We start from the raw sequence: 18,445 nt of genomic DNA, 5'->3' as shown, positions 1-18,445 counted from the left end.
GCATAGAGTTTATTGGGGCAGTCCTGTACGCGATATTGGCCAGGGCCTCCCTCCCACCGGACAGGTTTAAGACCCTAAGGGAGCTCATTGGCACAGTCACAAGGTTCCCTGTGACCACAGCCAGAGCGTACCTCGAGCTCCTGGGTCACATGTCAGCATGCGCACATGTGGTTCGCCACGCCAGACTCAGGATGAGGCCCCTCCAGCTCTGGTTGGCTTCGGTGTTCTCCCAATCCAGAGACAGGATGGACAAAGTCCTCACTGTGCCCGAACCGGTGATCACCTCCTTACAATGGTGGTCCTTCCCGGGGAACATGATCCACGGGGTCCCGTTCAGGGGCAGGCCCCCATCAGTGGAGCTGGTGTCTGACGCGTTGGACCTGGGGTGGGGAGCACACGTAGGGAATGTTCAGACCCAAGGTCTGTGGTCCACGCAGGACCTTGCCCTGCATATAAACGTCAAGGAGCTCAGGGCGGTCCGTCTGGCATGAGCAGCCTTCTGCTTGTACCTGGAGGGCAGAGTGGACAGGGTTCTCATGGACAACACGGCTTTGATGTTTTACATCAACAGGCAAGGTGGGGCCCGCTCCTCTGCCAGGAAGCCCTCAGGCTGTGGGACTTCCGTATAGCTCACGATTTTTGCCTGGAAGCTCACCATTTACCGGGCACCCGGAACCCGCGGGCGGATCGCCTGAGCTGAGACTTCTCCTCCCAGCACGAGTGGTCACTACGCTCAGAGGTGGTGCACAGGATTTTCCAAAAGTGGGGCACTCCCCAGGTGGACCTGTTCATGACACGGCAGAACTGCCGGTGTCCCCGCTTCTGCTCCAGGGGGGACTAGGGTGCAGGCGCCATCTCCAATGCCTTCCTCCTATTGTGGTCGGGCCAGCTTCTCTATGCCTCCCCCCAGATCCCGTTGATCAGCAAGGTTTTGGGGAAGATAAAAATGGACAGGGTCCAGGTCCTCCTGACTGTCCCAGCATGGCCCAGGCAACATTGGTACAGGACTCTCACGAGTCTGGCTGTCTCCCCGCTGTGGCCGTTGCCGTCCTGCTCAGACCTGCTCTCCCAGGAACAGGGCCGCTTCCTCCACCCCAACCTAGCGGCACTCCACCTTACAGCTGGCTGCTCAATGGTTAGGCCGGGAGGAGAGGACGTGCTCGGAAGAGGTTCAGCGCATCCTCCTGGAAAGCAGATGGCCCTCCACACGTCGGGTCTACCTGGCGAAGTGGTCTTGGTTTTCCTGGTGGGCAGCTGATCGGGGCGTTTTGCCCCATGGCTGCTCCGATCCAACTCATTTTAGACTACCTCCTTCACCTTAGAGCCCAAGGCCTAGTGCCCTTGTCCGCCAAGGTGCACTTGGCGGCCATATTGGCCTTCCACCTGCCGGTGCAGGGACACACAGTATTCTCCCATGTATGACTGGCCAATTCCTTAAGGGATTGGATCGTCTCTTCCCGTACGTTAGGCCCCCAGTCCCGCAGTGGGACCTGAACTTGGTGCTGGCCCAGTTGATGGGTCGCCCGGTTGCCGGGTGCCCTATTTGCGCCGCTAACTACATGCTCCTGGTCGCACCTCTCGTGGAAGGTAGCCTTCCTGGTGGCAATCACATCAGCTAGATGGGTCTCGGAGCTCAGGGCCCTGACCTCCGAACCCCCGTACATGGTGTTCCATAAGGATAAGGTCCAGCTCCAACTGCATCCTTCATTCCTTCCCAAGGTGGTCTCCACCGACAACATGGGTCAGGACATCTTCCTGTGGGTGCTCTGTCCCAAACCCCATGCGTCCAGTGAGGAGCGCCGCCTCCACATGCTGTATGTGAGATGGGCTCTGGCCTTTTACCTGGAACGTACAAAGCCATTCAGGAAGTCCTCGCAGCTGTTCATTGCCTCGGGATGCCTCTCAAACGCATGAGAGGTCTCCACTCAGCGGCTCTCCAACTGGATCACCTCATGTATTCGTACCTGTTACGACCTGGCGGGAGTCCCCCCGCCGCCGATTGTGAGGGCACACTTGACTAGGGTGCAAGCCACATCAGCTACCTTTTTAGCCTATATCCCCATTCAGAACATTTGTAGGGCTGCCACATGGTCATTGGTCCACAGGTTCACCTCGCATTATGTGATCGTCACCCAGACTAGGGAGGATGCCAGGTTTGGCAGGGCTGTGCTCCGTCCCAAGAATTTGTGAACTCCTACCCACCTCCAACAGATATAGCTTGTAATCACCTATTGCGGAATGCACATGAGCAATCAGTCGAAGAAGAAAAGGCAGTTACCTTTTCCGTAACTGGTGTTCTTCAAGATGAGTTGCTCGTGTCCATTCCACATCTCACCCTCCTTCCCCTCTGTTGGGGTTGTCTGGTAAAAAGGAACTGAGGATGGGGGGGGAGTGCGCAGCATCCCTTATACCCCGCCATAGAGGTGCCACTCCAGGAGTTGCTAGGGGCGCTCCCCTACAGGTACTGCTAGAGGAAAAACTTCCGGCGCCAGTGCACGTGGCGAGCACACACACCTATTGTGGAATGGACATGAGCAACACATCTTGAAGAACACCAGTTACGGAAAAGGTAATTGTCTTTTTCTTTTTTTAATTGTCGCTGTTGCTTGTAATAGAGTCTGTATTTCTGTCCTTAGTACAGAAAAGGGAGTTGAGTGGGGGGTTGTGTGGAGGAAGGGAAGGTTTAACTATCCAGTTCAAATCCTTGTGTCCAAGACCCATCTGTCCAAGGTGATAATGTTCCATACATTGTAGAAATGACAGGCAGTCTCCAAAAATATGGGTAGAACTCCGATTGTTTTGCAGCCCTGAATTTTCCTGTCAAACCTGTGGTCTAACATTAGGCAATGAAGACTTAGCTGAAGAACTCTTTTTGTTCTTATCTGAGGTTTGAAGGCTCTCTTCCTCTATTGAGATTGAGGAGAGGATTGTTGCTGCTACTGGTATTTGTCTTTTTTGGTCAGAAGAGGAACAGGGTGGACAGTACTGCCTATGGCAGTGGTTCTCAAACTGTGGGTCGGGACCCCAAAGTGGGTCACTATCCCTGTCACGGGGTCCCCGGGCGATGCTCTGGAACTGCTCCCTACAAAGCCAATCAGGACTCTGGTGAAGTCTCCTCTCTGTGAGCAGACTGTCTTCAGGGCAAGAAGCTCACATTGCTTCACCTTCCTGGGTCTGACCTTGGAGCATTCAGCATCCTCTGCCCCTCCGTGCGCTTCCCACAGCGAGTCTGCCCAGGCGGGGTCCTGGGGAAGCCAGAGGGTCCTGCACCCCAACTTTGCAGTCAGACGTGACTCTTAGCCAGCCAGTAAAACAGAGGTTTATTAGATGACAGGAACACGGTCTAAAACAGAGCTTGTAGGTACAGAGAATAAGACCCCTCAGCCGCTTCCATTTTGGGGGGCAGTGAGCCAGACACCCTCGTCTACACTTCACTCCTCGTCCCCAGCTAGCTCCAACTGACTCACCCTCCAGCCCCTCCTCCTCTGGGCTTTGTCCCTTTCCCGGGCCAGGAGGTCACCTGATTCCTTTCCTTTGTTCTCCAACACCTTTAGCTATCTCCTTGCAGGGGGAAGGGTCCAGGCCATTAGTTGCCAGGAGACAGAATGTCAGCCATTTATGTGCACTGGCCCTTTGCTCTGCAACAATCACACCCCTTATCCCATCACCTAGCGACTTAAGAAATGCATAGGGGAAACTGAGGCATCCCTACAGTATTCAGAGGAAACATTAAGAACAGTCCCACTTCGTCACAACCCCATTTTAATGGGGTCGCCAGGGCTGGCTTAGAATTGCTGGGGCCCAAGGCCGAAGCCTGAGCCCCACCACCTGGGGCCTCAGCCAAAGCCTGAGTGCTTCCACCCTGGGTTGTGGGGCTCAGGTTACAGGCTCCCTGCCTGGGGCTGAAGCCCTTGGGCTTCAACTTTGCACCCCCACCCAGGGTGGGGGAGCTTGGGTGGGCTCATGCTTCAGTCTCCCCTCCTGGGGTCGTGTAGTAATTTTTGTTGTCAGAAGAGTGTTGCGGTGCAATGAATGTGGTATCTGAACATAGGAGCAGATTTCCTGCTAAAAGATTGTAGCAAACTAAGATCTAGTAGAAGACTTTGTCTTCCATTTTTTCTAAAACTTCATCAGGTTTAGCACTGAAGAGACCATCCCCTTCAAAAGGAAGGTTTTGTATTCTAGACTGTCTCTATAGGTAACAACAAAGATCTTAACCATGCACACCTATAGAGAGGTATTGAGGAAGCAATCAATCTGGAAGCAATGTCTGAAATATCAGAAGGCACTCTAAGTGCATGTATTGCAGCATTCTGACTTTTTCTGTTGAGGACACTAATTAATTTCCGTCAATTCTCTGAAAGATTTTTGGTGAAAAATGAAATCTTTTCCAAAAGGTGAAATTGATATCTCAACATTGCTGCTTGATAATTGCCACTCTTATTCAGAGAAGCTCGGGGGGGGGGAACCAACAATTTTCTAAGATATTCCAGAAGGGTCCACCTCAAAAAAGTAATCGGATGCTCCCACATCCTGGAAGGAAAAAAAAATCCAGAAAACCTACCTGGGAGATCATCAAGAAACCCAAAACAACTATCAAAAAAGAGAAGTTGGTCTGATTAAAATATTACTATGACGGGTTGAATCATAGAAACCCCCTTGGGGCTGCCAACTGATGTGCCAAGACTACTTCTGCCCCTGCTTTCCTGCCCTGGCAGCTTAGGACTTCAGTGCCCTGCCTGGTTTGAGCCAGACCCGCTAGCCTGCTGCAAACCCAGACCCGGGGTCTGAACCATGTCCCCTAACAGCTGTAGGCTTAACTGAAAACAACTTACAGAAGTGTTCCTATCTTTAACACTCAGATGTCCAACTCCCCATGGGGTCCAAACCCCAAATAAATCCGTTTTACCCTGTATAAAGCTTATACAGGGTAAACTCCATAAATTGTTCACCCTCTATAACACTGATAGAGATGCACAGCTGTTTGCCCCCTCCAGGTATTAATACATACTGTGGATTAATTAAGAAGTAAAAAGTTATTTTATTAAATACAGAAAGTAGGATTTAAGTGGTTCCAAGTAGTGACAGACAGAACAAAGTGAATTACCAAGTAAAATAAAATAAAACACGCAAATCTAAGCTTAATACCGTAAGAAAACAGTACAGACAAGAACCTCACCCTTAGAGGAATTCCAGTAAGCTTCCTTTTACAGACTAGTTGCTTTCTAGTCTGGGTCCAGCAATCACTCACACCCCCAGTAGTTACTGTCCTTTCTTCCAGTTTCTTTCAGGTATCCTTGGGGGTGGAGAAGCTATCCCTTCAGCCAGCTGAAGACAAAATGGAGGGGTCTCCCACAGGCTTAAATAGACTTTCTCTTGAGGGTGGAGACCCCCTCCACTCTCCTATGCAAAGTCCAGCTTCAAGATGGAGTTTTGGAGTCACATGGGCAAGCCACATGTCCATGCATGACTCAGTTTTTACCAGCCAAGCCACATTCCTGGGAAGGCTCAGATGTGGATTGGCATCTTCAAGTTCATTGTTGGCTTAAGTGGTTTTTGATTTGGCACTTAATTTGCACTTTTCTCAAGAAGCTGACCAAATGCTCTACTAGGCTAGTTAAAATCAAGCCAGTACATAGCCAATATTCATAACTTTGAATACAAAAATGATACATACATACAAATAGGATGAATACATTCAGTAGATCATAACCTTTACATAGATCTATTACATGGCATATGTAGCCTAAAACATATTCCAGTACAATCCTATACAATCATAAGCATATTCCATAAAGCCTTATGGGGGCCACCGTCACTATTACCTCTCCAGTCTTGTGTCTCTAACTTTCTAAAATGTTGAAAAGCCGATGAGTGGCTTCTGCCAAAGCTACTGAAAGCAATTTCAAAGTTGTAATGGAATCGGATAGCATTATCAGAGGGGGATGAAGCTGAAATAACACCCACATTATTGTCTGGGGAAGAATCACCCACAAATTCAAACTCCTGTTGAAATTCATGAGACCTCAATATCATCCTCCTAGGGCACTATATGAAAACTTTATCTTTGAACCCCGCTCAGTGCTGCATCCACCATATCACCCACACTATGGTCTTTTTGGTGGCCATTACCTTGGCCAAAAGCGAATGTGCTCTCAGGCACTCATATAAGGATTAATTCAAACTGGAACAGGTACAGAGAAAGGCTACTAGGATGATCCGAGGAATGGAAAACCTGTTTTATGAAAGGAGACTCAAAGAGCTTGGCTTGTTTAGCCTAACCAAAAGAAGGCTGAGGGGAGATATGATTGCTCTTTATAAATATATCAGAGGGCTAGATATCAGGGTGGGAGATGAATTATTTAAGCTTAGTACCAATGTGGACACAAGAACAAATGGATATAAACTGGACATTAGGAAGTTTAGAATTGAAATTAGACAAAGGTTTCTAACCATTAGAGGAGTTAAGTTCTGGAACAGCCTTCCAAGGGAAGTAGTGGGGGCAGAAGACATATCTGGCTTCAAGACTAAGCTTGATAAGTTTATGGAGGGGATGGTATGATGGGATAGCCTAATTTTGGCAATTAATTGATCTTTGATTATTAGCAGGTAAATATGCCCAATGGTCTGTCATGGGATGTTAGATGGGGTGGGATCTGAGTGACTACATAGAATTCTTTCCTGGGTGCTGGCTGGTGAGTCTTGCCCACATGCTCAGAGTTTAACTGATCGCCATATTTGGGGTCGGGAAGGAATTTTCCTCCAGGGCTGATTGGCAGAGGCCCTGGAGGTTTTTCGCCTTCCTCTGCAGTGTGGGGCACGGGTCACTTGCTGGAGGATTCTCTGCACCTTGAGGTCTTTATACCACGATTTGAGGACTTCAATAACTCAGACATAGGTTAGGGGTTTGTTACAGGAGTGAGTGGGTGAGATTCTGTGGCCTGCGTTGTGCAGGAGGTCAGACTAGATGATCATAATGGTCCCTTCTGACCTTAAAGTCTATGTGTATATATCTAAACTCCTATATATACCTACTTTTACAAGGACAAGAAAGTACTCAGACCTCCTATGAGATTAATTCCCAAAGTAGTTTGGTTTAAGTGGAAATTATTTAGCTTATCAGCATTCTTCCCAAAATCACACTCTGCACAAGGGAAGAAGCTACCCACTTCGGATGCATCCAGAGCTCTGACTGACACCGCTACTTAGAAAAGATCTGAGCTCGGGTGCATGAGGTATCCACGTTGACTACAACATCTCAAACCACAGTTATTGTAGGATAAGTAACCATTCTGTTCTCCATTTCCTGATATCTTCAGATCAAGACTGGATGCCTTTAGTCAAACACATGCTATTGGGCTCAACATGAATAACTAGGTGAAACTTAATAGGCTGTGGTATACAGTTCAGACTAAATCTGTGGTTTTCAAACTTTTTTCATTTTCAGACCCTTAAAATAATTTCAAATGGAGGAGCACACCTCTTTGGAAATCTTAGACAAAGCCTGTGGACTCCTAGGGGTGTGCAGACCACAGGTTGAAAACCACTGGGCTAGATGATCTAATTGTTCCTTCTGCCCTTAAATTCTATGAATCCTATACATTCAGTTAAACTGATTTTATAAGATTGCACCCGTTATAGAGCAACTTGCTTAGTATATGCTCCTTCACTCTGAAGCTGAAGACAATCTTTGTTTTCCCCAGAACAGAGCGTCAGTATCGAGACCTTTCTCACTGTCTCACTTTGCTTCCTCTCTCTGAACGAGGCCTCCGCAAGATGCAAGATAATTTTGATTGTTTTGCTGACAAGCTCCATGACCTGGCTGTCTATAACTGTTTCCTAGCTGCACTGGGCCGACTCCGCAGGTCGGTCACCCGACCAGAGACCAAGGTGAGAATCTGATAACTAATTCCGAGATTGGAAGAGTACTTCTGCTTCCAAGCTATCCCAGACTAGTACTGGCCAAAATCAAGGTGACTGTCCATGATGAGCTGCAAGACTAGATATAGCTGCTTCTATGCCATGATGAAGGATCACAAAGCTTGAGATGTAAGGAACTCCCATGGTGGGTTTGCTGAGCTTGCTGGGAGGTGCAGGGGGAATCTGGGCTGCAGCATGGAATCCCTTCCCCTCTCCCCACTTATCAGCTTCTGTCTCACTGTATCAGGCTCTGATTGAAGAGATGGAGCAGAAACTCCATGCCTGCCACAACCATGGTATGGATTCCACAGAGGTTCCCAAGGAGCCTCTATGCCAGGAGGGAGGCAAGACTCCCTTGCTAGAACCAGGAAAGAAGAGACAAGTAGCTGGTATGTTCTTCCTAAGGCTGCACAGTCCTGGCCTCTTTGTTCCTCCTATCCTGCAATCCAGGCAGAGTAGCTGTGAGTTTCTCTGGAAGCATGGCCTCTCTGCTTCTCTTGCAGGCTCCTGCCGCCGCCCCATGAGCATAGCCAACAGAGATGCAGACTCTTCTTTCATCACACCTCAATCCCGTGTGTCCAGGCGTTGCCAGGGTGCCGCACTGCGCCATTCATCTCAGAAACCTGCCATCACCTTCTCTAGTGATGAGGAGAACAGCCCTGAGGATGGTAAGGACTCTGCGCATGCTAGAAGGCTATGAGGTGTGGGGGAAGAAGCCCGGACTGCCCTTTAATGGGATCTTGCGGGTTGTTGCTGCCATTGCTAAGGCCCATGTTGTAATGAGAGCTGGCATTTTTTTGAACCTCTGAAACTATTTATGAATTTGGGTCAAATTTGGCAAATAGTTTCAGCTGGGAGGGAAAATCGGAAATGTCAAATATTGGCATACTTTGAATTGACACTTCCAAAATATTTTGCTTAAAAAATGTCAATACTTTCTTCATCCTGGCCACTTTTGTTTGTTTGTTTGTTTAGTCAAGAAAAACAGAAAAAAATTCTGTTCGGTTCAAAACAAACTGAATTTTTTATGGATTTTCCATTAAGGCCACCGAACTGAAAAATCAATTATTCACTCAGCTCTAATAATAATAAAGTTCCTCTCAGGCTTTCTTTGCATGTTCCTCCTAGGTTCCCAGTCCCAAATGATCCCATCATCTCTTGGGGGTGTAAGGCGTTCACAGCTGTCTGGGAGGGAGGCCATGCCCCTTTGCCACAAGGCCTCAGGGGGGAATTAGCACTGGGGTCTCTGTCACTCAGCGGGGTAGAGCAGAAATGTCTATAAGCCCCAGCCCTCAGGCAGTGTGGGGCAGCACACAGTTAGGAGGCTCTGGCCTGTGGGCAGAGCAGTAAAGTCCAGAAGCCCAAGCCCTCGGGCAGGGCAGAAAAGTCAGGAGGCTCTGGCCTGGGGTCAGGGCAGAACAATAATGAGTCCCTATGCCCAAGCCCTCAGACTGGATGGGACAGCAAAGTCTATAGGCCCAGGCCCTTAAACAGGGTGGACCGCTGACAAACACAAGCCTCTTGGCCTATGGTGGGGAGGCTGCCACCCAAGGGGTGAGGTGGCTGGGGTAGGGAGACACGGGCCCACCGACTCCACTGCATCCAAGCCCAGGGCCCTAACAGTGGCAGAGTGGTCCGCCACTGGGTCAGCAGGGAAATCTGGCCGCAACACGCTGGACGGCTGTCAGTCAGCAACACAGCCAAACACTGCTCTGGCATTCCCTCTAGATCTCGGGCGCTGCAGCGGTTGCTGTCGGGTCTGAGCTCTAGCAACGGATGAGAGATGTCCTTCTCTTGCAGCAGCTCCTCTCCAACTGAGCTGGAGGGGCCTGCCTTTTATACTTCAGGTTCCTGTCCCACCCCTCTGCTTCCGGTGAGGCGGGCATGGGTGTCCTGGCTCTGGCCACCAGGGGACTGTCCATCTGGGAAGGAGGCCACGCCCCCTTGCTGCAGAGGGCTGTAGATTATATTCTGGGTTACTAGTAACCTTGGCCCCCTTGCTTATGTCCTCTGGTATTCTGGGTATATGGGTATGCTGTCTCCTCAGTGACTGACACTCTGCTTCCTCCCTCTTAGAACTCTGTGCCGAATTGACAGAGGATGAAACACCAAGCAAGGTGACTCCCATTTCCCGAGCTTCTGCTTGCCGTGCTCTGTGACAAAATATCTCACAGATGTGTCTCAGTTATTAATAAGAAATAAAACTGGTTTTATTTTCTCTTCTGTCTTCTGTGTTAAACCAACCATGTAGCCTTTTGACCATGTAAATGAGGAAATAGCAGAGCTGAGATTTACAGGGGCTCAGTCTTTGGGGTCTTACATCACATTGCAGATGGTACACTTGTCTTAAACTTGCTGAACATACAGCTGTTCTTAGAGTGCCGTCCCTATCTATATTCCACATGTGGGAACACATGTGCACCATATGCCTGAGATCAGAGATTTCTAACAAGCTGTGTCGGTTGGTCCGTGCCTATGCAGTTGTTCTCCTTGTGCTCCAAACCCAAGGATATAAGAGGTGGTGTGGGCTGATGCCTCTCCAGTTCCTTTTTACCACTGCATGGCCTGAATCAGAACTCTGTGTCCACAGATTTCTGTTTTTCTTTTTGTCTTAACAAACCTGCAAATGTTGTAAATAGCTTTTAGTATTTTAGTATAGTTAGTATAACTAAATTTCTTTTTCCCTCCCTGTGGACAAAGACTATGCCCAGAGTTCCAGGGCTTAAGAACGGTCTCTTCTGTCCCTGCTGCTTCTGTGTGAGCAACGAGCACCAGTGCAGTCTCTATTGTCTGAGAGAGGCGCATATCTCCACTAAGTACAACATTTGCCACTTGTTTCCCCCATGAACCTGCAAGGCTCAAGAATTCCAGCTAAGAAAACATATGGAGGAGGCTATGAGACCTCAGTCAGAACTGGGCCAGTGAGACTCCCTCTTCCGCACTACGGTACATCAACCTCAACTGATAAGCAGTGCTCCTTCAAGCCCAAACTCAGGAATAGAAGCTAGAGCTGCTAAGCCCAAGGAGTTACTCTCATCAGAAGCCCTGGACAATAAGGGGCACACAAAAGCAGGAGGATCTGCTTCCAAAGAAAAGGGATCCCTCCCCGACTCTGTCCAAGTCCGGTATGTCCTTGCACATGGGTCCTAAAGACTTAAGTTCACTTAAAGCCTCCTGTCATGAGGGCAAGGGATGAAGGGGAGAGGAGCTGCCAATATCAACATCTGCACTGATTCCTTAGCCGAAGGATCAATGACACCATCTATGAGCTCCTTAGTAGACTCTTCAATGGTACCAGCCCATCACCATAAAGATTTGCTGTCCACAATGGCCATGAATGTGCCGGATCCATTGGTCCGGACTACCGGAATGTCTCTGACTCCAGGGTGAACCAAATTTTGCACCCAACCAGAGGATATCTTCACCCTATTTTATCCTCCGTCTCCTTTTCCTTCAGGTCCAATCCTCCTAAGCGAGATTGAGACACCAGAGGAGGAAGCTACCTCCAGGGGACAGGAGCGTTCCCCTCCTTCAGGTTTTAGGCAGGAGTCTTCACCCACAGGTACCAACAGCTCTGCCGGTCAAAAAAGAGTCAGCCTTAACAGGACTCGGAGGCTCCAGGCAATCCTTCACCTCCACAGAGAGAGGTGAATTCGATCTGGGATCTGTCCACCATCCGATGCCATGCAGTCCCCCTCAACTGGTTGACTCTCCATAGTGGCCCTATTGTGGCCCAAGGGATCTCTACAGTAGACATCCCGGAGCTGTCCACGAGTCCCACCATATCTTTCCCAGGGAACACCTACTGGCTCCATCAGAGTCTGGGGGAGAGGAGATAGAACCAGATCTACAGGTACTGATGGGTGTTTCATCTTCCTCACCAGATGAGGCTGAAAAAAATTCAATTTGTTTTGAATTGAAACAGAATTTTTTGGGTTGTTTTTGTTGTTGTGTTCCCCTCAATAAAACATCTTTGCCATCCACACCTGACAACCACAGGCAATATCACAAGCTTCTAAAAAAGAGTGGCAAATTACCTCCAGGTTCCACCAGAGGAGGTCCAGAATACCCAGCATTAGCTCCTTGACGTTTGATAAACTTCAGGTCCCAGTAGGTGGCTCTCCCAGTAAACGAGGCAATCAAGGAACCAGCTTGGGTAGTCAGTAACACTCAAGCCTCCTGCTCCCTCATCCTGAAAAAGGACTGAGAAGCACTATTTTGTACCAGACAAAGTAGCAGTTTCTCTTCACATACCCAGCACCCAACTTCCTGGTGGTGCAAGCAGCCATTAAAAGGCCTAGGATACAACACCCCAAGGCTACACAGAGATAAGGGCTCTAAATGACTTTGACCCTCTGGGGAGGATGATGTTTTCTTCTGCAAGTCTTCAATCCCACATTAACTACTGAGCTTTGTTTGCAAAATGATTTCAACAATTACTTGAAGATTTTGGATTCAGGGACAAAATCCCTTCAGAGGACAGGGTGTAATTCCAGACCCTCGTTGAGGAAAGCAAACTGGAAGCCAAAATGTCCCTTCAAGCTGCAGTGGTTGTAGTTGACACTGCAACTAGAAGGATAGCCACAGGAATAGTTGTGAGGTGGTTGCACTCCTTGGGGTTCTCCAGGAGATTCGTGATATCATAAAGACATGTCTGTCAGTGAGTTTAATTTATCCTTCAAAAAATGCCAGAAGGTACGGAGACCTAGATATACAATTCTCTCTACTGCAACTACTCAACATCATCCATCATCCATGGGTTATTTTTGACAGGACGATCAAGAATTGCCTGCACCTATTGATACCATCCGCTACCATCTTACCCTCCTCACCCACAATTGGGGGAAATTCAGACAAATGGATACTAGAGATTATCCACTGCAGCTACTCTGTAGAGTTCTTTTCCTCCCTTGGCCTCCCCAAACCCTTGTCACCTGTGATGGGGTGTACCTGGCCCTTTGTAGCCCCCTGCTAGAGGCCTTGTGGTCCTACTACACTCTTCCCCAGGAAGGAGCATCAGAGGTGGGTCCTCCAGGCCTGCCTAGAAAGGCCTCGTGGAAGAAGCCAATCAGAGCCAAAGCAGGCTCAGATAAAAGGAACTGCAGAGTCTGAGCAGATCAGCTCTTGGCTTGGACCAGAGGGGTAAGGAAGGGAGTTCCTCTCTGGCCGTAGGAGCTTGACTGGCTGCATTTACTTAAGCTGGGAGAAAGAGGACCTGTGAGCTTGAACCCTCAAGATAAGGGGTACAGATAAAAGGGTCATGTGGGAAGAGGCCTAGGGAAGTAGCAGCTACTAGTTGAAGGCAGCAGTAAATGACTGCTGTTTATAAGCTCCCTGGGTTGGAGGCTGGAGTAGTGAGTGGGTCAGGGTCTCCCCCACTAGCAAAGTGGTCTAAGCCCTACAAAGGGGACAAGGCTTGAATTTAAAGGGCCCAGAGACAGGTTTCAAGACCTGTGAGGTCACACAGTTTTTTGTTGGACTTTTTCTACCTTGGAAGGGGTTTATTCTGACTGTGACTTGGCTGGAGGGCTGAGCTCCTAAAGACCTGCCAAGTGATGTTGACAACCTACAAGGGGACACCCAGGGCAAGGAAAGGCCTGCAGTAACAGATGCAGCGGCAGGAGATGTTCAAGAGGTGAGTGCCTCCTGTCACAGCCCCTCTTCAAGGACTATTCTTATATGGAGAGTCTTTCTTCCGAGGGACCTGTTTTGGCTCACTTCTTATGCCATCTAAATTAATACAGATGTTAATATAATCCAGTTACTGTTGACTACTAAATACTGTTAAACTAAATTCAGGATTTGGTATACAGAGACCTTCATCTGCTTAGTACCATGGCGTGCACACCATTAAAAATCCTTTTAACTTTTTATTAAAAAGAAAAGGAAAAACAGCTGAAATATTTGAAATGTAAAGTATTAAATAAGGCTTTCATTTCTACAACATCCGCTTTTCCCATAGCTGGAGAGAGTTTTAGAAGGAAAACACACACACACACACACACACACACACACACACACACACACACACACACACACACACACACACACACACACACACACACACACACACACACACACACACACACACACACACACACACTCTCTCTCTCTCTCTCTCTCTCTCGATAGTAACAACTGTCCTTTTGGGGTGGGTGGAATAGCCCATCCCCTCATAAGTTTGTTCACTAATTAGGCCTAATGTCCGACACCAATTTGGCTTATTAATTTTTGATCCTATATTTTTATTTAGCAAGTATGATCATAACCAGGGATTCTATTTTCTGTGATTGAGGGCGGGAGGGGAAGATTCTGATTTTTTTTAAAAAAATCCATTATTTTCTGCAATTAAAATGAAATGCTGAACTTTAGTTTCCCTAGCCACACTATAGATAGGTATTAGTTGAACACAATGTTTTATTGATACCCCTGTGACATTCTGTACCATGGGGGAACACCCATATTCTTCTTCGAGTGATTGTTCATATCAATTCCAGTTAGGTGTGTGCGCGCGCCGCATGCACGGATGTCAGAAACTTTTACCCTAGCAGCTACCCGTTGGGCCGGCTGGGGAGCCCGCTGGAGTGGCGCCGAAATGGCCATCTATATAAGCCCCTGCCGGCCCGACCCCCCCTTCAGTTCCTTCTTACCGCCTGTGACGGTTGTTGGAACAGTGGTCTCTTGTCTTGTCAAGTGTTCCACTTATCCCTAGCGTTCTCTCTTATCTTCGTTGTAAATAGTTAGTAGGTGGTAATCTTTCCTTTATAGTGTTAAGTGTAGTTTAGCTGTTAAGGGGCCGGTCTTGTCAAAGACTGCCCTGCGGGGCCCTGGGGCATGCCGTCTCAGGGCTTCAGGCCTTGCAAGTCTTGCAGCAGGCCAATGCCCACGGGCAACCCCCCACGATTCCTGTCTCAGGAAGATAAAGCAGATAAGTGCAAGATTTGTAAAGCGTTCAAACCTCGAACGCGTAAGGAGAGGGAGTTCCGTCTTAGGCAACTCCTCATGGAGTCGGCCCTCTCAAGACGCGGGCCCGAGCGCCTCGGTGCGGAGCGCCACTCTGGTGGTACCGTCTCCGGCACCGCAGAAGATCCCGCGCTCATCTCGGGACCAGTGTTCTCCCGGGCCGCAAAAACATCCACCTCGGCACCGCTCCCATTCCCCGGTTGCTGCCAAGAAACAATTTCTGGGAGGACCTTCTCGTAGAATCGAGATGGTTGTCACGGGCCCGACGGTGCAAGACCCTGGGATTTTTAAGAGCAGGTTGGACAAACACCTGTCGGGGATGGTCTAGAAATGCTTAGTCCTACCTTGACTGCAGGGGACTGGATGAGATGGCCTCTTGAGGTCCCTTCCAGTCCTATGATTCTATGATTGTCCAGCAAGGGAGCTACAATTCATTGACTCACCTGCATAAGGCCATACCAGGGGAATTGCTCAACCTTGCTTGGGGACTCAGCAATGCCCACCAGACATGGCTGGACTTGTGTTTTCCAAGCACATGGACTAAGGATATAATATAGAACACAGGCCAGGCCTGCCCCCACCCATGCTGCAAGCAACAAAGACACTCAGAAGATTCCAACAAAGGAGACTGGCCCAGGTTTAAGGAACAAGCCTGTATATGAAGGGCTGCAGTATCTAGTGAGGTGAGAAAAACTGCTTAATCTAGATGTTGCCCAGTCTAATAGGGTTGAGAGTTTAGACTGTGTGCTTATATTATATTTTATTTTGGTAACTAACTCTGACTTTTTGCCTACCACTTATAATCACTTAATTTATCTTTTGTAGTCAATAAATTTGTTTAGCTGTTTATCTTTACCAGTGAGCTTGCCTGAAGTGTTGGTAAATCAGCTCAGGTTTGCAAAGGCTGGTGTATATCCACTTTCCATTGTTGAAGTTGTGAACCAATTAATAAATTTGCACTGCCCATCTTGAGCAGTGCAAGATGGTATATTCCTGAAGTACAAGGCTGGGAGCTTGGGGGATTTGGCTGGTGCCTTTCTCTGTGTGATTCATGAGTGACTTTGGGAGTATTCATGCAATCTCGCTGGGTGTGGGGCTCTGCATGCAGTTGTGCTGAGTGATAACAGCGCGTGGAGGGGTTTGCTGCTTGCCTAGTGGCAAAGCATTGTGAGAGACAGCCCAGGCTGGAGAGTTAAGGGGGCACAGTGGTCCCATGCTGAAACCTGGGGATCCTGTCACACCCCCCGAGACTCCATTTTCCCACTCTCTGTATTAACCAAACCGGCAGTCAGCCTGAGTTCCCCCACCCCCATTTTAAAATAAGTCATAGAGAGCTCTGCCCATTCTCCTTGTTTTTGATTATTCTATTTGGCTCTGGTTCCAATTAGATCAGCAAAAGGGGGGTTCCACTGTAAATTTTAAGCATTCAAAAATCGACCACAAGAGGGGGTGGTGTGCACATTGAATAAATGACACTGGTACTTTCAATAAAATTTAGTTAATGTTTTTTATTTTTTCACAAAATGTAAAAACTAAGGATTCTCTGTTTTAAAAAAAAAAAAAATACAAATTCCATTTTTTCTGTGGCAAATGGATTTGTAGGATCCTTGATCATAACACAGCCCTTGAATTATATCAGTAGGCTTTAGTGTTTGGACTAATTCAGTATTTGTCTCTGATTTATACCTTTTCCAATCAACACTTGTTATAGATTATTGTGACATCTTGTGAATTTTCATGCACTTTCCACAGTTGAGCTGACAACTAGGATAAATTTGTAGGCCCAATTGTTAAAACAGGCCATAGAATGATTGCCACATAAGCACTAAGGAAAAGGGTCCTACTCCCCATATTTTAGTTCCGAAGAAAAATGGAGGATGGAGACTCTTGACCTTGAGCAATTGAACATTTTTGCTCTCAAATCAAAATTCCGTGTGGTTATGCTGGCATCAATAATCCCCTCCCTCCACGAGGGAATGTGGTTTGCAGCTCTTGACATAAAAGATTCTTATTCTCATGTGGATGCTCATCCATCCCACAAAAAGTTCTCATGTTTCTGGTAGGACAAGAATACTACCAGTTCAAAGTACTCCCATTTGGGCTAGCAACGGCACCCAGGGCCGCCTTATTGGTGGCAGCCTAAATGAGATGTCCAGGCTACACAGTCTTCCATATGCGGATGACTGACTCCAGTCAGGTGGTGCAGTTGGCGATTGTTCTTGTTCCATCTTCTGACAACCTTGAGAATCTGCATCAACAATGAAAATTGCCTTTTGACTCCTGCAAGATCTAGCAATTTTTACAGAAGCAATCCTAGATTTGATCTCAGCAAGGGCCTACTTCCCTATAGAAAGATTCCAGACCATGAACAATTTAATAAGACAGGTCACTTTCAGACCACAAACCACCATCAATGTCTGCCTTTCTCTACTAGGCCACATTACATTGTGTACTTAAGAACTTAACAGCCATAATGGATCAGACCAATGGTCCACCTACCCCAGTATCCTGTCTTCCGACAGTGTCCAATGCCAGGTGTTTCAGAGGGCATGAACAGAACAGGCAAGCATAGATTGATCCATGCTGTCGTCCACTCCCAGCTTCTGACAAACAGAGGCTAGGAACACTCAGAGCATGGGGTTGTATCCCTGACCTTGGTTAATCGCCAGATCTATTCTTCATGAATTTATCTAGTTCTTTTTTTGAACCCTGTTACAGTTTTGCCTTCACAACATCCTGTGGCAATGAGTTCCACAGATTGACTCTCTTGTGTGAAGTACTTCCTTTTGTTTGTTTTAAACCTGCTGCTATTAATTTGATTGGGTGATCCCTGCAGTTGTGTTATGTGAAAGGGTAAATAATATTTCCTTATTCACTTTCTCCACACCAGTCAAGATTTTATACAGGTTTATCATGAAAAGTCCCAGTCATTTTAATCTCTCCTCATACAGAAGTTGTTCCATACCCTCATGATTTTTGTTGCTCTTTTCTGTACCTTTTCCAATTCTAATAATCTTTTTTGAGATGGGGTGACTAAAACTGCATGTCAAGTATCGGGGGTAGCCGTGTTAGTCTGTATCTACAAAAACAACAAGGAGTCTGGTGGCACCTTAAAGACTAACAGATTTATTTGGGCATAAGCTTTCGTGGGTAAAAACCTCACTTCTTCGGATGCATGCAGTATTGAAGGTGTGGGCGTGCCATGGATTTATATAGAGGCATTATGATATTTTCTGTTTTATTTATCCCTTTCCTCATGATACCCAACATTGTTAGCTTTTTTTGACTGTTGCTGCACAATGAGTGGATATTTTCAGAGAACTATCCTCAATGACTCCAGGTTCGTTCTTTCAGCTAATTTAGACTAGGGCTGTCAATTAATTGCAGTTAACACCTGCAATCAACTGAAAATAAAATTAAAACTTTTTTTAACTGTTAATTGCATACCTCTGGATGGGGAGGTAGGCATTGGCTGCAGACTGTCCACTCAGGTGCTGTAACCCAATCCGCCACCGGAGGGAGAGCAGAGAAGAGGAAGTGGCTCCTGGCTCCAGCTAAGAGG

At 47.6% G+C, this 18,445-nt stretch overlaps 1 protein-coding gene across 1 annotated transcript in view; it reads left to right on the top strand.

Moving 5' to 3' along the window:
* Positions 1–10,138, top strand: part of NCAPD2 (non-SMC condensin I complex subunit D2) — a 72,039-nt gene extending 61,901 nt beyond the window's left edge. The window contains exons 28-31 of the mRNA XM_024212080.3: positions 7,704–7,890; positions 8,168–8,309; positions 8,424–8,588; positions 9,997–10,138. Of these exons, the coding sequence (XP_024067848.1) occupies positions 7,704–7,890; positions 8,168–8,309; positions 8,424–8,588; positions 9,997–10,079 (577 nt within the window). The 3' untranslated portion in view covers positions 10,080–10,138. The remainder of the gene's footprint in view (positions 1–7,703; positions 7,891–8,167; positions 8,310–8,423; positions 8,589–9,996) is intronic.
* Positions 10,139–18,445: the final 8,307 nt, after the last annotated feature.

This window comes from Terrapene carolina, unplaced genomic scaffold, assembly GCF_002925995.2.
Source record: "Terrapene carolina triunguis isolate 2854851 unplaced genomic scaffold, T_m_triunguis-2.0 Scaffold740, whole genome shotgun sequence".
NCBI classification, from domain to species: Eukaryota; Metazoa; Chordata; order Testudines; family Emydidae; genus Terrapene; species Terrapene triunguis.
This window is presented reverse-complemented; position numbering and strand designations above follow the sequence as displayed.